The sequence below is a fragment of the Danio aesculapii genome, chromosome 11, assembly GCF_903798145.1.
Source record: "Danio aesculapii chromosome 11, fDanAes4.1, whole genome shotgun sequence".
Classification (NCBI taxonomy): Eukaryota; Metazoa; Chordata; class Actinopteri; order Cypriniformes; family Danionidae; genus Danio; species Danio aesculapii.
Window position 1 is genome coordinate 11,219,571 of NC_079445.1, and position 21,121 is coordinate 11,240,691.

The 21,121-nt window shown below is 35.6% G+C and overlaps 1 protein-coding gene across 1 annotated transcript in view; it reads right to left on the reverse strand.

The window, feature by feature from the left end:
- Positions 1–2,857: 2,857 nt before the first annotated feature.
- Positions 2,858–21,121, reverse strand: part of adgrl4 (adhesion G protein-coupled receptor L4) — a 28,544-nt gene continuing 10,280 nt past the window's right edge. Inside the window, exons 6-16 of the mRNA XM_056468556.1 lie at positions 17,882–18,049; positions 17,273–17,456; positions 13,521–13,637; positions 13,229–13,428; positions 12,962–13,138; positions 9,648–9,851; positions 9,315–9,535; positions 6,791–6,857; positions 6,426–6,517; positions 4,285–4,453; positions 2,858–4,184 (exon numbers count right to left, since the gene is read on the reverse strand). Coding sequence (XP_056324531.1) covers positions 4,122–4,184; positions 4,285–4,453; positions 6,426–6,517; positions 6,791–6,857; positions 9,315–9,535; positions 9,648–9,851; positions 12,962–13,138; positions 13,229–13,428; positions 13,521–13,637; positions 17,273–17,456; positions 17,882–18,049 — 1,662 coding nt within the window. The 3' untranslated portion in view covers positions 2,858–4,121. The remainder of the gene's footprint in view (positions 4,185–4,284; positions 4,454–6,425; positions 6,518–6,790; positions 6,858–9,314; positions 9,536–9,647; positions 9,852–12,961; positions 13,139–13,228; positions 13,429–13,520; positions 13,638–17,272; positions 17,457–17,881; positions 18,050–21,121) is intronic.

Sequence of the window (21,121 nt, forward strand, 5' to 3'; positions counted from 1 at the left end):
TACAGCTGCCAAACAAAACCATAAAATTACGGTAAAATTTCTTTGTTGAAATAAAGTGCAAAAAATAATAAATCTACAGATATTTTCATTAAAATGTTCACAGAAAATTGTTATTTTACAGTTCTACTGTTCTTTACTGTTCTTTATTCTACTGTTATTTTACAGACTTTTCCTAGATTATTACGATCAAATCCGTTCAATAAATAAAATAGATAAATTCCGCTCACATGCACCTGTTCCGGATTCCGCTAATTGCACACACACAGTCGGAGGATCGTTATGAACTGATTACATGGACTTTAAAAGCAGCACAGACGCACGCACCAATTGCTAAATCTTGTTATGCTGTTACTGTGAACATTATGATGCGTTTCTTTCTTTTGCTGTGCTTTGTTTGTTAATTGTTTATGTGGTTTGCTGCTTGGACTGACCATTTGGCTGTTATTTGACCATGACTCTGGATTCCCTGCATACATCTGTTTGCCCCTGTGTTGACTGTTGCTTGCCTGACCATCTCTGTGTAATAAACCTGCATTTGGATCTGCACTACTTTGTCAGCATCCCCTTCACATTAAAGTTCCATTTCATTTAAGATTTGTAACTGAATTATTCCATATAACTTAAACATCTACAGTACATGTTTTACATAAAAACTATTCAATAAAATGCAACAACTGTAATCTTAAAGTTGTGGGAATTTTAATCAGTTGTATCTCGTTTGTTGTTTTTCCAGACGTTTTTGATCCAAAATAAAACTGTTAAATTATGACCATGAGCATGTCTTGACATTTTATTAAAGGTGTTTAATTGTTATGGTTGAGAGATAAAATTCTCTTAAATAACATTTTTTCTCTTGAAATTTTAGTGCAGTCACTTTATTGATGGTGTTCGATCATAAAAATCTAGGAAAAGTTTGTGAAATATCAGTGTTTCTCTGTAAAACTCTTAGTGTGTAACTTTTTTGAACTGATTTGATCGTAATAATCTAGGAAAAGTCTGTAAAATAACTGTTTTTTTGTAAACATTTTAATGAAAATATCTGTAGATTTATTATTTTTTGCACTTTATTTCAATAAAGAAATTTTACCATAATATTATGGTTTTTGTTTGGCAGCCGTAGCTGCCAGTCATTTGACCTTTTTTTTACGATATTTTTTTTTACAGTGTAGCTTCTACACTCACCAGCCACTTTATTAGGTACACTGGTCCAACTGCTCGTCAACGCAAATTTCTAGCCAATCATATGGCAGCAACTCAATGCAGTTTGGCTGGTAGACATGGTCAAAATGAATTGCTGCAAACCGAGCATCAGAATGGGGAAGACATGTGATTTAAGTGACTTTGAATGTGGCATGGTTGTTGGTGCTGAGTATTTCAGAAACTGTTACCTCTACTGGGATTTTTATGCACAACCATCTCTAGGGTTTACAGGGAATATCCAGTGAGAGGCAGTTCTGTGGGCGCAATTGCCTTGGTCAGAGGAGAATGGTCAGACTGGTTCCAGCTGATATAAAGGCAACAGTAACCAAAGAGCATAGAATCACCAAGAGGTGACACTCTGTTGCTATTTGGGAAACAGCGACTAGATGCTGCTAGTGTCTCGTGGCAGCCATTTTGGAAGAAAAAGTCCAATAGAACAACAGCACAGATAACTAACATTAGACAGAACGAATTACAATATTGAGTTAAATATGAGTTAAAATGAGTACATCCTCCTTGAAAAGTAACATTTTAAAACAATATCCCAATGTAAACAGACAATTTCCAAAATGTTGACAAGACTAAGTTTAATACATCTGATATCTAAAATATGTTTCACATATAACATAAAAGTAAGGTTAACAAAATAACTTAATTACTATTTTTTTGTTTTGTTTTACTCAATTTAGGGTGAAGCAAAACTAAGTATACACAACAAAAACTACATCATCTGGTAGTTTGTATGGCCTCCATGATTTTTAATGACAGCATTAAAATCATGAATAACAATATACCAGTACATAAAAATACAAAAATTAATAAACTCGGACAAGTTTTTTAACAGACAACACTGGAAGAAATACTATGTACTATTATAATATAATACTCCAACAAAAAGTGCTGTTAATGTGTTATCAACATCCAATGTTGAAAGTCATGTTAATTCAATTTAATGTCAGTATTAATATGTATTATGCAAGTGTGTAAACTATTAAAATAAAGTAATTTAAAGTAATTTCACCTAAATGGACAGTTTCAAGAAAACAAGTATGTTTATATTAAACATTAAGTCTGTAAAATAAACTATTAAAAGTGCTGATTATCACCAGTCTATGATTGTATGTGTTATATCGTTGTCTTTCAGGTTGTATTTTAGCTTTAATGCGCTTTTTAAATGAATAAATAAAAAACAAAGCAGCTGCTTGCCATCGCGACAGCATAATATCCAATGGACGGCCGATCACTTTCACGCCAGAATGGCGGAATTGCTGGGCGCTGCTGTTGCAATGAAACATTCTATTGAGCAGGCTCGGATTGGCTAATGGACCGGGAGAATTCCCGGTGGGCCGGTCCGTTTTTTGGCCACGAGGGCCGGTGTTCCTAGCTGCCTGCACTCACAGAAGTCACACTTTTTATTTATTTATTTTATTTTTTATTTTTATTTTACCATAGCCTCACTCTTTTATTCATTATTTTACCGCAACTCCACTCTTTTTATTTATTTTCGCGCAGCCCCATGAGCAGCCTGCAGGTTAATGAATGAAATCCCCAGACAGCGGCACCTTGCTCAAAAATGTATAATAAACAGCGCAAAGGTGGTGCTGAAAAAGCCAGAAATGAAATAAAAAATCTCTAGAAAAAAGACATGATAGTGTCATTAGAAAGTTCAATATATTTTATTTACATACATTATATTTGTATTTATTTTATATTTTTTCATTTCAAGGTTTGTATATTTATGAGCACTAATTCTTACAGAAAATAGATTCTGAGACTGTTAAACAATACATTGTGTTAACTGTTCAGATAAATCTACACTGTGAAGCAACACTTAGGCTACTGTATTTGCACTGAATTGGAACCAACGTTAATTTAATATAGTCAGTCGTGAACTAAAGTGGGCCGGTCTAAGGCTTGAAACTCCAGGGCTGAAAAGGAGTCCCACTCCGGCTCTGCTATTAAGTGTCGCCTTGTGGTAATTCTAAGCTCTTTGCAGTAACTCAAATAACCACTTGTTATAACCGAGGTATGCAGAAGAGCATCTCTGAACGCACAACACAGGCTACAACAGTAGAAGACCACACCGGGGGTCACTCCGGTCAGCTAGGAACAGGAAACTGAGGCTACAACTCACACAAGTTAACTAAAATAGAAGAAAAATCGTAAAACAAAAGAAGTACGATACTAAACATGACACTTTAAACACATATTAAGCAGGATACATGCATTTCTACATATTTAACACCACAGGAGGTCTATTGGTGTATACATATAATATTGTAACTACTTTCGCTATAGAACAGAAGCAGAACATATAGATTGCAAACAAACATATTATTTACATTTTGAAGGGAGTTGTGGGTTCTAATAGTCCATTTAATCTGGAGTGCATTTTGGAATGTGTCGTACGTGATGGTGTGCGGGAGGACGGGGGTGGGGGGTGGCTACTTTCCTTAACTTCAATCCTTTTGAAGGTCTGTTCAAGCTCTCTTATGATAAGGATGACAGATCAGGTCTGGGGGGCAGACAAAAGCACTCCAAATTGATGTATTTTGGCTAAGGAGGAGAAATCACAGAATTGCATACAACCTCAATGCTACACTATATACAGTACTGAAGAAGGTTGTTTCAGTTTAGTTAACTTTATTACATCAAAATTTACACATCAAATGTAGACAATGATTTTATTAGTATGCAATACAGTACATATACAATCATTTTAACCAGTAATCAGAAAATAATCTGTTATTGTCTTAAAGCTACCAACTCCAGCAGGTTATGACATTTTAAGATCATAGCATGCAGTATCACTTTTAGTTGTTTTAATACATTTCTTTCAAAAATAAATATATTGTAACATTCATGCAAAGTACATCTTTTTAATGCCTTGATCTGAAAGCATTGTGTTGTAGTTCATCTGTTCATCGCAGACACTCAAAGCAACATGGAATGTTCTTGAATAATCTGTAGTACTCCTCTTGAATCTGATCAAAATAAAAACAGATGAAATGATAGGTGCAAAATGGCAACAGTAATAATAAATGTGTATTAAAATGTACAATTGCACAGGAATATGAACCTTACCCTTCTGGATAGAACGCAAAGGAATATGAAAATGAACATCCCTTGGAATACATTGGCGAAGGTGAAGAGATACGCAGTGAGGGTGGTCTCATATAAGATGTACATCACACCAAATGCCCAGGTAACTCCCAGAACAAACAGGAGAGCAATGGCTCCTCTTGCACAAGATCTGATGAAGAATTATTTAATAAATAAAATAAATGATAAATATCTAAAATAATAATATATTAAGTATATAAAATTAAAAATTAAAATAAAGTTGTTTGTAATATTTATGGGTTATTTATAGTGTTTGATCTGAGAAGAAAACAACATTTTACTTAGAACCTGAAATTTGTGGAGATACACAATGGAGTTCAGTACCATGTTATAAATCCAACCCAGGCTCATTCTGAAAACATACCTCTATATACATTTCTGGAATTCGCCAAATACGTCCCAGAAGCTAAGTTTTTTTGTTTTCGCGAATCTCCCAGAGGCCGCTGTGTATGCTTTTTCATATCTCAAATTTCTCTCGCGAGTACCATTCGCGCCTGCTGTTCTACTGTAACTCCACCAGAGGCCGCTGTCAACTGACTGACTGACTAATTGAATGTCTGACTGACCAATCAACTGACCCACCCTCCTCCTTCCCTAAACGCAACTATTAGCGTTTTCAAAAGCACCGATTGACCCGCCCACCCACTTCCCCAAAACCAACTGACAGTTTTAAAAAACAATCCAGAAAAGGAAAAGCCCTCGCCTGATTTTCACCACGTTTTCAGATTTTACCACATTCTTACCCTGTTATTTACTAGTTTATTTTATTTTTTGGCTACTGTTTTTGCCTTACCTGCTTTCTGGAACTGTTCTTTGCCAGACTCAAACCCAGTCGTTGTGGTCAACTCCTCTCTGTATCTCAAGTCTGCCGATGTACATGGCGAGCTACTGGACAAACTAGTAACAGCTGGAAAGCCTTCCAAATGGTAAACGGTCAATTGATAATTGTGAAAAGGATCGGCATCATACCGCCCCATAGCATTCGTTTTAAAGACGAAATGCAGCCATACGTACTTCTGGCTACATAATTCGCGATCTCCAGAAATGTATATAGGGGTACATTTTCACAAAGAGCCACTGTTGCATAAATCAATATAAATAATGTGAATACTAAGGATGGGTTATAATTATTTGTTCATTCTTTTTAATAAATATATTATATTAATACTGATACCAATACAATAATTATAACTTCTTACATGGGTATGTGATTGTATCTTCACAATGGGCTATATGCACAGCAAATGTTTTTCAGCCAATGATAAACTTCTGGTGAAAGGAATGTGACTATTTTTGGTTTCATAAGGTTCAGAAAAGAAATTTGGCCTAAGAAAAGAACTGAAAACATTTGAATGTGATACATAAACATTGTTTATCTCAATATAGTTGTAATATTGTAACTTATATTGAATAATATAAATAATTATACACAGTTATTAGCCCTCCTGTGATTTTTTTTTCTTGCTAAAATATTTCCCAAATAATGTTTAACAGAGCAAGGAGTGTTTTAAAGTATGTTCTATAAAAATATGTATCTGGAGAAAGTCTTATTTGTTTTATTATGGCTAGAATAAAAGCAGTTTTAAAATTTTTTAAAAACAATTTTAAGGCCAATATTATTAGACCCCTCAATAAATATTTGTTTTCGATTGTCTACAGAACAGACCATTGTTATAAAAGTATTTGCCTAATTATCCTAACTGGCCTAATTAACCTAGTTACGCCTTTAAATGTCACTTTAAGCTGAATGCTAGTATCTTAAAAATATCTAGTAAAATATTATCATCATGTCAAAGCTAAAATAAATCAGTTGTTAAAACTATTATAATTAGAAATGTGTTGAAAACAATTCTTCTTTCTGTTAAACAAAAATTGGGGGAAAATATAATATACAGGGGGGCTATTAATTCAGGAGGGCTAATGAATCTGACTTCAAATGTATAATACTGTAATAAATTAATTTTAAAGGTATCACCAGTATAGCTTGTATCAATATATTGATACTGCAGTATTGTTGTGCCCATTCATAGTGAACACAAAGTCAGTACATTAGAGATGATGATATGTTAGAGGTATTGAAAATTATGAATATGATTCCTTACCTGATATTTTCATAGTGACTGATTTCAGGCTTCTTTACAGCAGTGTGACGATAAACCTTATAGATGATCACAGCAAATGCCAGCAGATTAACCTGTGAGAGAATCACTTTTCATGTAATAGTTATTCAACAAGAAAGTACAATATTTCATTAATATAATTTATTAAACAGAATGCCATATTTTGTGTATGTAACGGTCTGTTGCAATAAAAATGACATGGTGCAATGATAAGTGTTGAATTGGTGTAAATAGATTTGCTTCTGAGTATGCAGTACATCAGCCCTGAGTGTTTATGTGTTATACATGATCAATCTACAGTTTTGTTATTGAATGTTATAATGACTATAATAAGAGCAGATGCTCACCAGAATGATCAGAATGGCTGGGCCTATGAAACTCCAGATGAAGTTATTTTCAGTGCTTAGCCAACACCTTAAGAAAAGATAAAGAAAACAAAATAATAATTGTGATTATTATAAAACTACATTTTGCATTGTCTTAGGAAAATGTGAATGGTGCAAGGCTTAAATAATTTCCACGTTATTTTTCAGCATGGTTTAGGTTAATTAAAGGGGACCTATTATGTCAAAACCACTTTTATAAGGCGTTTAAACACAGTTGTGTGGCAACAGTCTGTGGATATAACCAGCTTTTAATGGTACAAATGTATTAATTTCATTTTTTTATAATCACACTTTATAAAAACAGCAGATACAATCCATTTGTTCATGCCATCAAAGGGGAAATCCCACCCATTGATGACAAACTCTCCCTCATTAGCATAGAATGTTACTCTTGTTTTTGAATCTGCCACTATGCTGACACATTTTAGCCACTCCCTCGTTTGAAAAAAGTACAATCTCATTTGAATTTAAAGTCACAGTCACCAAAATCGCACATTTGGGATCAAAGCCTAAAAGGGGCAGTTTCAAAGAATTATACAACTTTATTTGCAAGGTATTTTGAGCTGAAACTTCACTTACACACTCTAGGGACATTAGAAACTTATTTTACATCTTGTAAAAAGGAGCATAATAGATACCCTTTAAAGACTATTTGGTGGTTTCCTAGACCGAGATTAAGCCTAGTCCTAGACAAAAATGACCCTTTAAACCAGATTAACATAAATCTGTTTTCTCTGTCATGGTTTTAAATTGTCTTAGACTTGGTCTAGTCCAGAATTTATTATGCTGGTTTCCTGGAGCAAGAATAGAGCTACTCTTGTACTAAATTGAGGCCTAAAATAAAGCTACCTGGATTCATTTGGAGGACACATGGATTGCCTGAATTATGTCAGTGAAGACCAACATGTAGCACCAGCTAGATGAGTTTTTGAAAACAGGTTACCCATATAAATATTGTGATAAAATAATTTTTTTGCATGCATAACATGATATTTTAACCCAGGCTCACTGGAGATAAGTGCCCAGGACTACATTTTTGATAACCAAGAAATATGTACAGTAGGTTACCCTGGGCTACATGTTTTTGCTTTCTCAAATCCACCAGAGGGTGCAGTGTACCATTTTGAGAATCTCAAATACATCACTGGGACACATTTTCTAATACATGCCAATTCTTGTAAATCCACCAGAGGCTGCTGTGTACATTTCTGCCATTCTCAACATTTCTTCTTGCACATGTTTGTGAGAGAGAAGCTGTAAAACGTTGGGACAGTGTGAAAATGCACCTGAAAAGAGCTTGAAAAGTCCTTAAATGTGTCGTTGGGAAAGGTGTAAGAGCCCTGTGTCTGTTGAAATAACTCATCAGAGGTTACAGTATAGGTCACAATCAGCTGTTTATCCCTCAAAACACCAAAAATGTAAATAAATTAACCAATGAGATGTAATTAAATAAAATTACATTTTTGGTGATCGTCTACTCTTCCCTGTTCATGACCCCTGACCTACTTTCTGCTGAATCTGAATTTCTGGTTTTGAATTTTAGGATATTGAATTTGATGTTCTGAATTTCTTCATCTTGAAAATTTGAAACTGTATTTTTACAAACTGGATTTATGACTTCAAACAGTTCACAAATTCAGCCTTGAAAAATTCAGTTGTCTTAAATTTCAGATGTTCAATATTCAAGTTATGAAATTCAAATTCAAATTTATAAATTCAAATTAATAAATTCAAATTCCAAAAATAACAGCATATAAAAATTAAGATTTATTAAAATACAACTGTCAATAATTCAAATTAGCAAAATTCAAATTCAGATTGTTTTGCCATATTTTTAGCTACATAGTTTGTGGGTCCTTCACTGGGCATTTTCTCCTTAGGAAAGAAACTTTCCAAAGACACCTGTTTGTTACTCATTTTGCTACTTGTAGGGTAAATTCAGGAACTCATGTGACAGATGTAAGTGAGAGAATACAGTCATTTTTCAAAATAAAAGATTTTTCAAAATAAAAGATCGTTTAGACTCAGATAATAAATAAAACAGCAATAATTAATGATTTCTTGTGCGGTTCGTAATTAATTTATCCACGGACTGGTACCAGTGGTTGAGGACCACTGCCTTTAAGGTATCAATATGGACACTTTAGGCAAATGTTTTATAGGCAACCTCAATCCAGCTGGTTCTGATTTGCAGTTTATTTTAGTTCAGGACTTCATAGACAGTTTTTTCAGAAAGGCATTGTTCTAGATTAAGACCTACTCCTGGTTTAATTTAAACTGTATCTGGGAAACCACAGATATACTATAGCTATATCGATATTAATCACAAAGTGCAGTAAAGGGTACAAATGTGTGCTTATGATTCCTAAAATACTATATTAAATACTACAAGCTAATCATTTTAATATCCCACTAAAATAGAGCTCACAGTAATTGTGGTGCTTTCCTGAGGAAATACCACTAAGTTAAAATAATCATAACTTACACAGAACTGGTCCCATAATATTTATATCCAAGAGTTGCAGATATTGCGACAACCACAGCAGGGCTCCCATAACCAAATGCGTAGAAGTTTCGGTGAAGGAAACCTTTGTTATACATGACGCCAACAACAATGAGATATAAATGGATCCCTTCTATGCACATCCAAGCAAATGCAGCCAAGAAGAAGTAGTGCAGCAGGCCAGCGATTAGAGAACAGAACCACTGAAACACACAGGGAGCAAATATCGATGAACATAATATTGCAAAGCATGTTAATAAATATAGATACTAAACATTGATTTTTCATTTGCATTTTAATAAATAGTGAGAGAACCTTGTGTGCACTTTTGTTAATCCCAATGAGAAAGATGAACTGGGCCATGAAAAGACTGCAGCACAGGTTCTTGTGGATTGTGGTTCTGGTGTTCTGGATGTCTCGGAAGAACCAGAAGGTAAAAATACACATGGACAGGCAGATGAGAGAGATCACCATTCCCAGCTGTGTTATTCTCGTCAGAACGTTATAGTGTGCAAGCAGCTACAAAAATCAAAAACAATATACAAATTAATTTAGGAGTGTTTGAGCCGAATTCTGCATTACATTGACATATTGATGCAAATATGACAGGATGGTTGCTTGCGCAGTATTGTTAAAGAGATAGTTGCAACACAGGCTCATTCTGAAAACGTAGCTCTATATACATTTCTGGAGTTCGAGAATTGTGTAGCCAGAAGTATGTATGGCTGCATTTTGTTTTTAAAATGATCGATGGTTTGACGCCGTTCATTTTCGCGATTACCAGCTGAACGATTACCTCCGTATGGATGGCTTTCCCGTTGTTACCAGTTTGTCTAGTTAGCTCGCCATGTATCTTGGCAGACCTGAGACACCGAGCGGAGGTAACCGTGACAATGAGGTTCGAGGCTGGTGAAGAACAGTACCAGAAAGCGGGTAAGACAGAAACAGTAGCCAAAAAAATAAAAAAATAAACAAGTAAATAACAGGGTAAGAACTGTGCGTTTGGTTTAGGGAAGTGGGTGGGTCGTGGCTTTTGAAAACACTATTGGTTGGGTTTAGAGAAGGAGGAGGGTGGGTTAGTCGATTGGTCAGTCAGTCAGTCATTTATTCTGTCAGTCAGTCGACAGCGGCCTCAGGTGGACTTACGTGAGAAAAACAGGTGCAAATGGCAACCGCGAGAGAAATTTGAGATCTCAAAAGCAGCCTCTGGGGGATTCATGAAAACAAAAACTGCAAAAAAAAAAGCTTTTACAGATTCTGGGACGTATTTGACGCTCTCCAGAAATTTATATAGGGCTACATTTTCAGAATGAGCCTGGGTTGGATAGTTCACCCTAATCTGACAATTCTGTTTTAATTTAATCACTTTTCACCTCATCAGAAGAGATTTAGTTTCTTTCTTCTGCTGAATATAAAAGCAGAGACTATGAAGAAAGTAGAAAACCTGTAAACATCGACTTCCATAGTATTTGTTTTTCCTAATATGGAAGTCAGTGTTTTTTTTGGATTTTTTCAAAATGTCTTGTTTTGTGTTTAACAGAATAAACACAAACAGGTTCTGAACAAGTGAAAAGTGAGTAAATAGTGACATTTTTTTAATTTTTGGGTGATTTACACCTAAGTTGTTCTGTGTGGGTTTATAGCATATGTAGCTGGTTTGGTGTACTATTTTAGATTTCAAGATAAGGTTACTGCTTTTCACAATTAAAAATGACTTATTTAATATTACTTAAACAAATATACAAATATATACAGTTGAAGTCAAAATAAATTATTCGCCCTCCTGTGATTTTTTTTTTCTTTCTTTCTTAAATATTTCCCAAACTATGTTTAACAGAGCAGGGAATTTTTCACAGTATTTCTTATATTATTTCTTCTTAATTGTTTTATTTCGGCTAGAATAAAAGCAGTTTAAAAAAAACTTTTGAAGGTCAATATACTTTATAATATTATTAGCCCCATTAAGCAATTTTTTTTTCGATTTTCTACAGAACAAACTATTGTTAGAAAATGACTTGCCTAATTACCCATACTTGTCTAATTAACCTAATTAACCTAGTTAAATCTTTAAATGTCACTTTAAGTAGCGATGGCTGACGTGAAACTGACGTCTCGGCACAGAGTCAAAATCCCGAAGCACAAGTGTTTCGAAACACTGCACTGAAGCATGATCCGAAACACCCAGGTCACATGACTTAGGTGATTCAAACACCCAGGTCACATGACTAAGGTGATTCGAAACACCCTGGTCACGAGACTTAAGTGTTTCGAAACACCAGGTCATGCAACTAAATCAATTCAAAGCATCGGATATTTCAGAAGCATTTCGAGACATGATGAATCTCTGTTTGACAGATAGGGTAAAAAAAAAAATGCTATCTCATGTAGCCTAGTGGACCGTGCAATTGCACAGAGTAATTGTGCTGCAAAGGGGCCGCATCTGAATCTCTGTAAATATAATTTGATGTATTTTAATAATGTTACTTTTTTCATGGCCAAAACAAGACATATTTATTCACAAAGTGTTCAATTGGATGTCAGACCAATGTTTAACAAAACACGTTACAAGAACAGAGCATTTAAAATAACATCTTAGCTGCATCACCCCGGATTCAAACCCATTATCTCATTACCATTAACTCTCACAGCTTCACTAAATCAATTCAAACCTCAACTCTACAACATGGGGTTTAATACCTAAATATGCTTAACTGTTTTTTATTGCTGAAGCTGTAATAGAACAATACATAAAAAATGACCACAAGGTGTAATTGTAGAAACAGGTTTCAGAACGTTTCGAAGCTTCGACACATTTGCTTCGACTGTTTCAGTGTTTAATGAAGCCTTGCTTTGCCCACCACTAACTTTAAGCTGAATATAGTAACTGATTCTGATAAATATCCAGTAAAATATTATGTACTGTCATCATGGTAAAGATAAAATAAATCAGTTACTAGAAATTAGTTATTAAAACTATTTTGAATATAAATGTGTTGAAAAAAAAAACTTTAAACAGAAATTTAGGAAATAAATATACAAGGGGGGGCTAATATTTCAGGAGGGCTAATAAATCTGACTTCAACTGTATATTACAGTGCAAATAATTAGGTTGTAATTTTTCAAAAATCTTTGTATTTGAAGAGCTCAGATGCAAAAACCTCTAAATGTCATCTGAAATGTTCTCCTAAAATGAACATTTTTCTCAGCCTCCTGTGTTTATGTTCAGTTATTTCACTTAAAAGGCATTAAAAACTTGTCACCAAAATACTAAAATTACTGAGCCTACACACAGGAGTCAAAATGCTAATTTTAGAAGAAAAATCTAACGGCTTTTAGAGGTTTTTGCATCTAAACTCTTCATTTGTCCTTAACTCACATAATCTTGGAATGTGTAGAACAAGTTAAATTTATAGTAGACAAATGTGGCTACAATGGATCAAAATTTGAGACATCAAGGATAAACGACCACAAATTTAAAGACCCTCAAACAAAAAAAAATTACTTTAATCCCTTGTCTCCTCTATGACAACTTTTTAAAGATACAGCCCCGGTGAATGCTTTTGTACATTTATTTCAGTGAGTGTAATGTGCTTGGGCACCAGTAGGGAGCAGCAGTAGACCAGACTTACATTAGAGTGAGCCGAGGACATGAGAATAGCGAAGTGTGTCAGGTGATTACAAGAACATGAAGTGTGTGTGGTGTTCACACGAGTGCGTATACAGCCATCTAAACTCCAGTGTCCCATCATGCTTGGTGAATATTCCCAGAATGCACACTTAGTCTCATCACGGACTGGATCTATCTCCTTTGTAAATAAAAAACAAAAGTGAACCTCAATTTGACAACCACAACTATTTGAAATGAAATGCTGAGTGATCAACCAGTCAAACTGCACCTGTGTGTGTTTGAGAGTGAAGGTCACATCGTTCAGTGTAAGTGTCTTCTGGTTACTGATGGCTGCTGCTATTACAGGTGAATTAACTGTAATTTCACCTGCTGCTGCATAGCGAGAGTAATCGGCCACTCCAGGGTCATCGGCAGGCTTTAAAAGATCCCCAATGCTGTGATAGATGAGGAATACAACGGATGTGCTGCCTAAGATTAAAACAGACAAAACGATAAAGGTGTGCATTTGAATCATTTGGTGTATTTGCTTTCAGTTTAGTTAGAGAAATACTTTTACAAACCATTATTGTTTGTTTGTTTTGCTTTCTTGGTGCTTAATGAAATGGAATTTCCTTGGATGCTGGCTGACAGCGGATGCTTCTGTGCTTGGTGGGGTTCATACGTGTATAATTTCATTTCTAGAAAGCATTCAACACAACGATAAGCAAAATCAGGTTACAAAATTATCTAATGCAGTACGGATGAATCATTAAATACGTGATTCATTGTGCAGTGACTTCTGGAAAATGATAAAAATTAATCAAAATAGTGTATTATGTTAAACAAAGATGATAAATAATAATAAAAATGAAAGTAATGTATGTTTAGTTTATTGAATATCACATGTATTTTAATAAAAATTTTATTAGAATAATTTTAAAAGGTTTTCTATTACCCTCTATATTCATTAAGAGGTAATAAATTATGATTATTTATTTTACTGGGGTTATAATTTTTTTTAAATGTGTCAGAGTAGTATTTATATTAAATATTATTTATCTCAGGTTCATAATTGGTATGTATGGCTACAAAGAGACACGGAACGTAATATATAAAGTTGTGTGAAAGTGTTAGCCTGATATCTTATTTTTTGCATGTTTGTCACACTTTTGTTTAATATCATCGAGCAAATCCAAATATTAACAATAACACAATTAAAGAGCCCCTATTACGTTTTTTTTGTGTAACACAAGTGAAATGAAATATCTAGCTAGGGCTTAAATCTGAAAGTGCATGTTGTTTAAAACTATTTATTCCTCTATAAAAGAGTCGACTCAGAGTGGTTTAAATGAATTATCGGGGTAACGAATCTTTAACCGCGTTGGCATGACGTCGATTCTGAACTCAAGCCCCACCCATTTGTTGCACGCGCAGACCCGGGACTATTAAAACCCCTAGCCCCGCCCACAACCACTGTAGAAAGAAAAGGAAGAAGACAAACACTGTAGCAGATCCCGTTTGAATCATGTTTCAAAGACGTTGTGCTCTGAAGTGTAAGGGAAAGTTAGTGTTATTTTCCCTACCCAAAGATGAGGCTGTGAAGAGTCAGTGGTTGAAGATTATTTTTGCAAAAGTACCTCAGCGTTATAGCCCCAGCCTTGTGCTGTGTTCCTGTCATTTTTCTGACGAGTGCTTCAGCAATCTACACACCTACAACAAGCGATTTGTCGGCCATTTGTTAAAGGATGGATCAGAAAAGACTATTGATGCATAGGACTTTGTCAGAGCTTGACAGGAATTTTACAGTACACAGTGCATGAATCAGTTTCTTCCTCCATTTCACAAGTGTAAGTAAGTGCGAATTAAAATGGTTGCCTCCTTGTTTTCTCTAGCATGCAAAATGTGTATTTATATGTGTTTTGTTACTTGTCACTCCTCCACATGGCTTGTACTGTATCTGGTCAACTCTTTATATTGTCATATCATGTCTAAAACCACGCTGAAAACGCAATGTGTGCTGCTTTATGGATTTAATTTTTTGTGAGCTCGCAATCCTCTGCCATTTGTTGCTGCTATGGCCACCATAGCTGTTCAGCTGTTCCTAAACACGTGTGGTGGTCAAGTTTCCAAATAGCTCAGCTTTTGCCACTGTGTGGATTAATACTGAATGTGTGTCATTGTTAAGAATAGAGCAATATGCTGGTGTTAAACTGCATTGACTACTTTAACAATGTTAATAAGATGTGGTGGGCGTTTCTCTCTGTCTCACACTGAACGCAGTCGACCAAGCATCAGACCAATCAACGCAGATTAGCATTGCGTTAAGGAGGGGTTTGAGAACAAATGAATTGTTGAACGTATCATATTGGAGTCGTTGGGATAATTAGGTAAAAATAATTGCATATTATAAGACAATGAAAATGTTTTTTTGACCTTCATTTAATGCATATCAGCCTGTTGTTGAAGACCCCAAAACCCAAAATATGACCTTTTTTAATGCATACTAGGGGCTCTTTAAACACATCATGCCATTTTGAAAATAAATGTTTTCATTATTAAGTGAAATAAAATAATATTTATAAGGGAATAAAAGTGTATCACTGTTAAAACATGACTTAACTCTGGTTTATTACTCCTGAATACAATGTCTCAGTAGTCACACTCAGGCTTGATTATCTTCACAATCAAGAAATCACTTAAATTGGACCTGCCTGACAAAGTGAAGAAGACCAAAACATCCTCAAAAGCTAGACATCATGCCATGTCCAAAGAAATAAAAAAAACAAATGAGAAAAAATTACCTAAGATCTACCAGTCTGGAAAAGTTTATAAAGCCATGTATTGGGCTTTGGGACAGCAGCAAACTACAGTGAGAGCCTTTATCTACAAAAGGCAAAAACATGGAACAGTAGAGAACCTTCCCAGGAGTGGCGGGCAAATCAAAATTACCCCAAGAGAGCAGCGACAATTTCTCCAAGAGGTCACAAAATTTCCACAACAGAATACAAAAAACTGTTCACTTGTCTCAGTTAAGGTAAGTGTTCATGACTACACCATAAGAAAGATACTGGGCAAACATGAAAAAAAGAATACTAAGTCATGTCTCAGTTTTGCCAGAAAACATTTTGATGATCACCAAAACTTTTCCAAAAATACTCTGTGGACTGTCAAGACAAAAGTTGAACTTTTTGAAGGTGTATGTCCTGTTATGCGTGGTGTAAAAGTAAAGCCTCATTCCCACTACGAGCGACTCTCAGCGCCAAAGCAACAAGCGACTGTTCATTTCAGTGGAGAGTGAGCGACTTCCGGCGACCTCCATCTACATGAGCGACAGTGATCGTTGGGGACCAGGCGGGCATGTTGAGTGATGTCACAAAGTTGAGAATCCTTTAACTTTCTGCAAATGAAGAGCAACTTTCTTGAGTGACAGCCAATAGGAGCACCAGTAGAGCTTACGTGATCCTCTCTCAGCTCGCTCAGAGGATGGTTGTATACTCCGTGCAGTAGACCTACACAGATCTGCGTTTGCTGCAGATCACCACACAGAGCGACACGCAGCTCTGAAGTTGCTGCTAGTGTGAATGAGGCGTAACACCACATTTCAGAAAAGAACATAATATTAACAGTAAAATATAGTGGTGGTAGTGTGATGGTCTGGGGCTGTTTTGCTGTTTCAGCACCTGCAAGTCTTGTTGTGATAAATGGAATCATGAATAATGCTGCGTACCAAAATATCCTGAAGGAGAATGTTCGGCCAGTGAACTTGGGTTCTGCAACTGGACAGTGACCCAAAGCACACTAGAAAGTCCAGTTCTGAATGGCTGAAGAAAAACAAACAGGCTTTGGAGTGGCCTAGTCAAAGTCCTGACCTGAATCCAATTAAGATGCTGTGGCATGACCTTAAAAGGTGGTTCATGCTCGAAAATCCTCCATGAATTACACCAATTTTGCAAAGATGAGTGGGACAAAATTCCTCCACAACACATTAACAGACTCATTGTTGTTGCAGCTAAGGGTGGTATAGCCAGTTATTAAAAGTAGAAAACACTTTTCCACACAAGGCTGTGCAGTTTTGTATTTTGTTGTCCCATATTAATAAAAACCTTCATTTCAAAACTGCATGATGTGCTTTTATGACTAATAACTAGATTTGTTTGATGATCTGAAATGTGAAAAATATAATAATAATAAATAACAATAAATCAGTAAGGGGCAAACACTTTTTCACACCACTGTATATATATATAAAATGAAGTAAACAAAAATATATAAAATTTACAACTTTAGGTAATGAAATGTGGTGTTTTATATTTTAGGCCCTCAAAAATCTCACCTAAATCACCGGCATGCACCTGCATCTGAGTAGTATGTGTGTAACCAGCAGACAGGGCCAGTGTTTCCTTTTCTGCTGTGTGAAGAAGTTTGGTGACATAATACTTCCTCAAATCTTCATTTATCTTGTCCCATTCCACCTTTTCATCCTTCTTGACCAAGTTATTTACACTAAAAACCAAATTCTACAAGAAAAATCATCAAACAAGTATTCATATTTTAGTTATGAACATATAAGAATTGCAAAATAAAAATACAGACTAAGTATCAATAATGTAAGTAATAACACTAATATTTAAACTAGCTTATATTTAAATCTTTGTATTCAAATATATTTAAAAATATATATTTCATGGTCAAGAAAATACAATTATAACCTACAATATATTGTGAGTTTTCATTATTTAAAATAAATAAATACATACAGAGTTCAGCATAAATGAATACACCCCATTTTAAAAATTCATATTTTTAATCATTACTCAGTGAATATAGATCTTATATTTTGGTGTTATGGTTAAGCTTGCTACTTCTAAATGTTGGTGTAAAAGGTTCAAACTTTAATAAGTGAATAATAAAAATGTTTTGCATATGAAATGACATGTATTACCGTGATGGTTTCATTGACATGTTCCTCTAAATGTTTAGACTCATCTCCAGGCTTTAATTTATTGCTGACCATGGCCTCAATGTATGACATGAGAAGAACTGGAGAAAGTGCAGCGGATGTTTGATATCTTATCTCTTTCAGACGTTCTGGAATGGACAGATTGGTCATCTAAACCCAGGAGAGAAAAATAGCTTTAATACTCACCCAAAGAAGGTATATGATACAAGTACGAGCATTTACTGTACAATTTTATACTCCACAGGGAAAAAACAGACATGTTTATTACGCTTATTTTATAGGCCTGTATCAGGAAACACGTTCATTTTTCGCATATATCACTTAAAATGTTAGCAAAGGAAATATAGCTTATAGCTCACTTTAAATGTTCTAGAATGTGTCTGTAAAGTTTCAGCTCAAAACATGTGACAGATTGTTTATTATTATTACATATTATATCTATTATATTTTAAAAATATAGATATAAGATACTATATCATACTTGTTACTTATTATAACACTCTGTATCTCTATTTGGTTGCAAAAGTAAAAGCAAAAATGTACTGATTTTGTGTATGTGTCTTTAAATGCAAATAAACTGCTGCTCCCGCCTCTTTCCAAATGAAGGCCCACCCTTTAAAAATTGAATCTGTGCTCAAACTATTAAATACATACAAGATTATAGCACAAACACAAATAGTTCGAGACATCCCAGGTCTCCCGCATATGCATAGAGACACACACAGATGCCTGCAAACGAATGATAATCCCCTGAAAATGGTCAGGTCTGGGTATTTAAAATGTCGGCAGTATAAAATAGAATATTTATAGCTGTTTGTGCTATTAAAGGGATTGCTAATTTCCAGAACTAAACTTTCCTAATAATGTAGTCATCCAAGATGTTCTTTCTTTTTTCAGTCAAAAATAATTAACATAATCAAATTTTTGAGGTTCACATAATCTTGGATTCAGTCTGTATACAAAGCAGTTGTCTTACACAAAGGAAGACCTGTCTAAATTACAACTGTCCCATACCACTATCACAATCATATTGAAGTTCTTTGAGAGGTTAGTCATGCACAATATCAAGACAAGCCCACCCAACACACTTGAACTATGGACAATGCAACTTCCTCCACCCTCCACCTGGCTCTTACCCACCTAGAAAAGTGTGACTCTTATGTTAGAATGCAGGCGACACAGTGGCTCAGTGGTTAGCACTGTCACCTCACAGCAAGAAGTTCACTGGTTCGAGCCCCGGCTGGGTCAGTTGGCATTTCTGTGTGAAGTTTGCATGTTCTCCCTGTGTTTGTGTGGGGTTCCTCCGTGTGCTCTGGTTTCCCCTACAGTCCAAAGATGTGCTATAGGTGAATTTGGGCAAGCTAAATTGTCCGTAGCGTATGTGTGTGATTGAGGACAGCAGCAAAAAATTGATTGCGCCCCCTGATTACTAAAGGGACTAAGCCGAAAAGAAAATGAATGAATATATGTTATATTGCAACCATTTGCTAAAATCATTTAAGTTAATTTTTTTCCTCATTAATATACACACATTATGCCATATTGACAGAAAACACAGAATTGTTGACATTTTTGCAGATTTATTACAAAATAAAAACTGAAATATCACATGTTTCTAAGTATTCAGACCCTTTGCAGTGGCACTCATATATTTAACTGAGGTGCTGTGCATTTCTTCATTCTTGAAATGGTTCCACACCTTCATATTTGTTCAGCTGTGTTTGATTATGCTGATTGGACTTGATTAGGAAAGCCACACACCTCTCTAAATAAGACCTTACAACTCACAATGCATGTCAGAGCAAATGAGAATTATGAGGTCAAAGGAACTGCCTGAGGAGTTCAGAGACAGTATAGTTGCAAGGTTACAAACACATTCCTGCAAAAATTAAGGTTCCTAAGAGCACAGGCCTCCATATTCCTTAAATAGAAGATGTTTGGGATGACCAGAACCCATTCTAGAGCTGGCTATCCGGCCAAACTGAGCTATCGGGGGAGAAGAGCATTGGTTAGAGAGGTAAAGAAGAACCCAAAGATCACATGGCTGAGCTCCAAAGATGCAGTTGGGAGATGGGAGAAAGATGTAAAAAGTCAACCATCAGTGCAGCCCTCTACTAGTCAGGGCTTTATGACAGATTGGCCTGACGGAAGCCTCTTCTCAGTGCAAGACACACGAAAGCCCATGGAGTTTGCTAAAATTGTGAGAAATAAGATTCTTTGGTCTGATGAGACCAAGATAGAACTCTTTGGCCTTAATTCTAAGTGGTATGTGTGGAGAGCTCATCACTGCTGATCATCTGTCAAATACAGCCCCAACAGTGAAGCATGGTAGTGGCAGGATCAAGCTGTTGGTGTGTTTTTCAGCTCCAGGGACCAGACGACTGGTTGCAATTAAGGGAAAGATGAATGCAGCCAAGTACAGGGATATCCTGGATGAAAACCTTTTTTAGAGTGCTCAGGACCTGAGACTGGGCTGAAGGTTTCCCTTTTAACAAGACAATGACCCTAAGCACACAGCTAAAATAATGAAGGAGTGGCTTCACAACAACTCTGTGACTGTTTTCGAATGGCCCAGCTAGAGCCCTGAACTAAACCCAATTGAGCTTCTCTGGAGAGACCTAAAAATGGCTGTCCACCAACGTTGACCATCCAACCTGACAGAACTGGAGAGGATGTGCAAGAAGGAATGCCAGAGGATCCCCAAATCCAGGTGTGAAAATTTTGTTGCATCTTTCCCTAAATGACTCACAGCTGTATTAGATCAAAAGGGTGCTTCTACTAAACACTGAGCAAAGAGTCTGAATACTTAGGACCATGTGATATGTCAGTTTGTATTTTTTTATCAATTTGCAAAAATGTCAACAATTCAGTGTTTTTCTGTCAATATGCGGTGCTGTGAGTACATTAATAAGGATAAAACAAACTTAAATTATTTTAGCAAATGGCTGCAACATAACAGAGTGAAAATTTTATGGGGATCTGAGCTGTCACTGGGGCAGTACCTTTTCAAAGGGTACATATTTGTACCTAAAAAGTCCTTAGTGGTACCTCAAAGGTACATATCAGTACCCAAATGCACCTAAAATGTACCTTTGAGGTACCAATATGGACTCTTCGTGAACAAATATGTACCTTTTGAAAAGGTACTGCCCCAGTGACAGCTCCTGTACCTTTATTTCTGAGAGTGTATATATACATATGCAGTGTGTATATATATATATA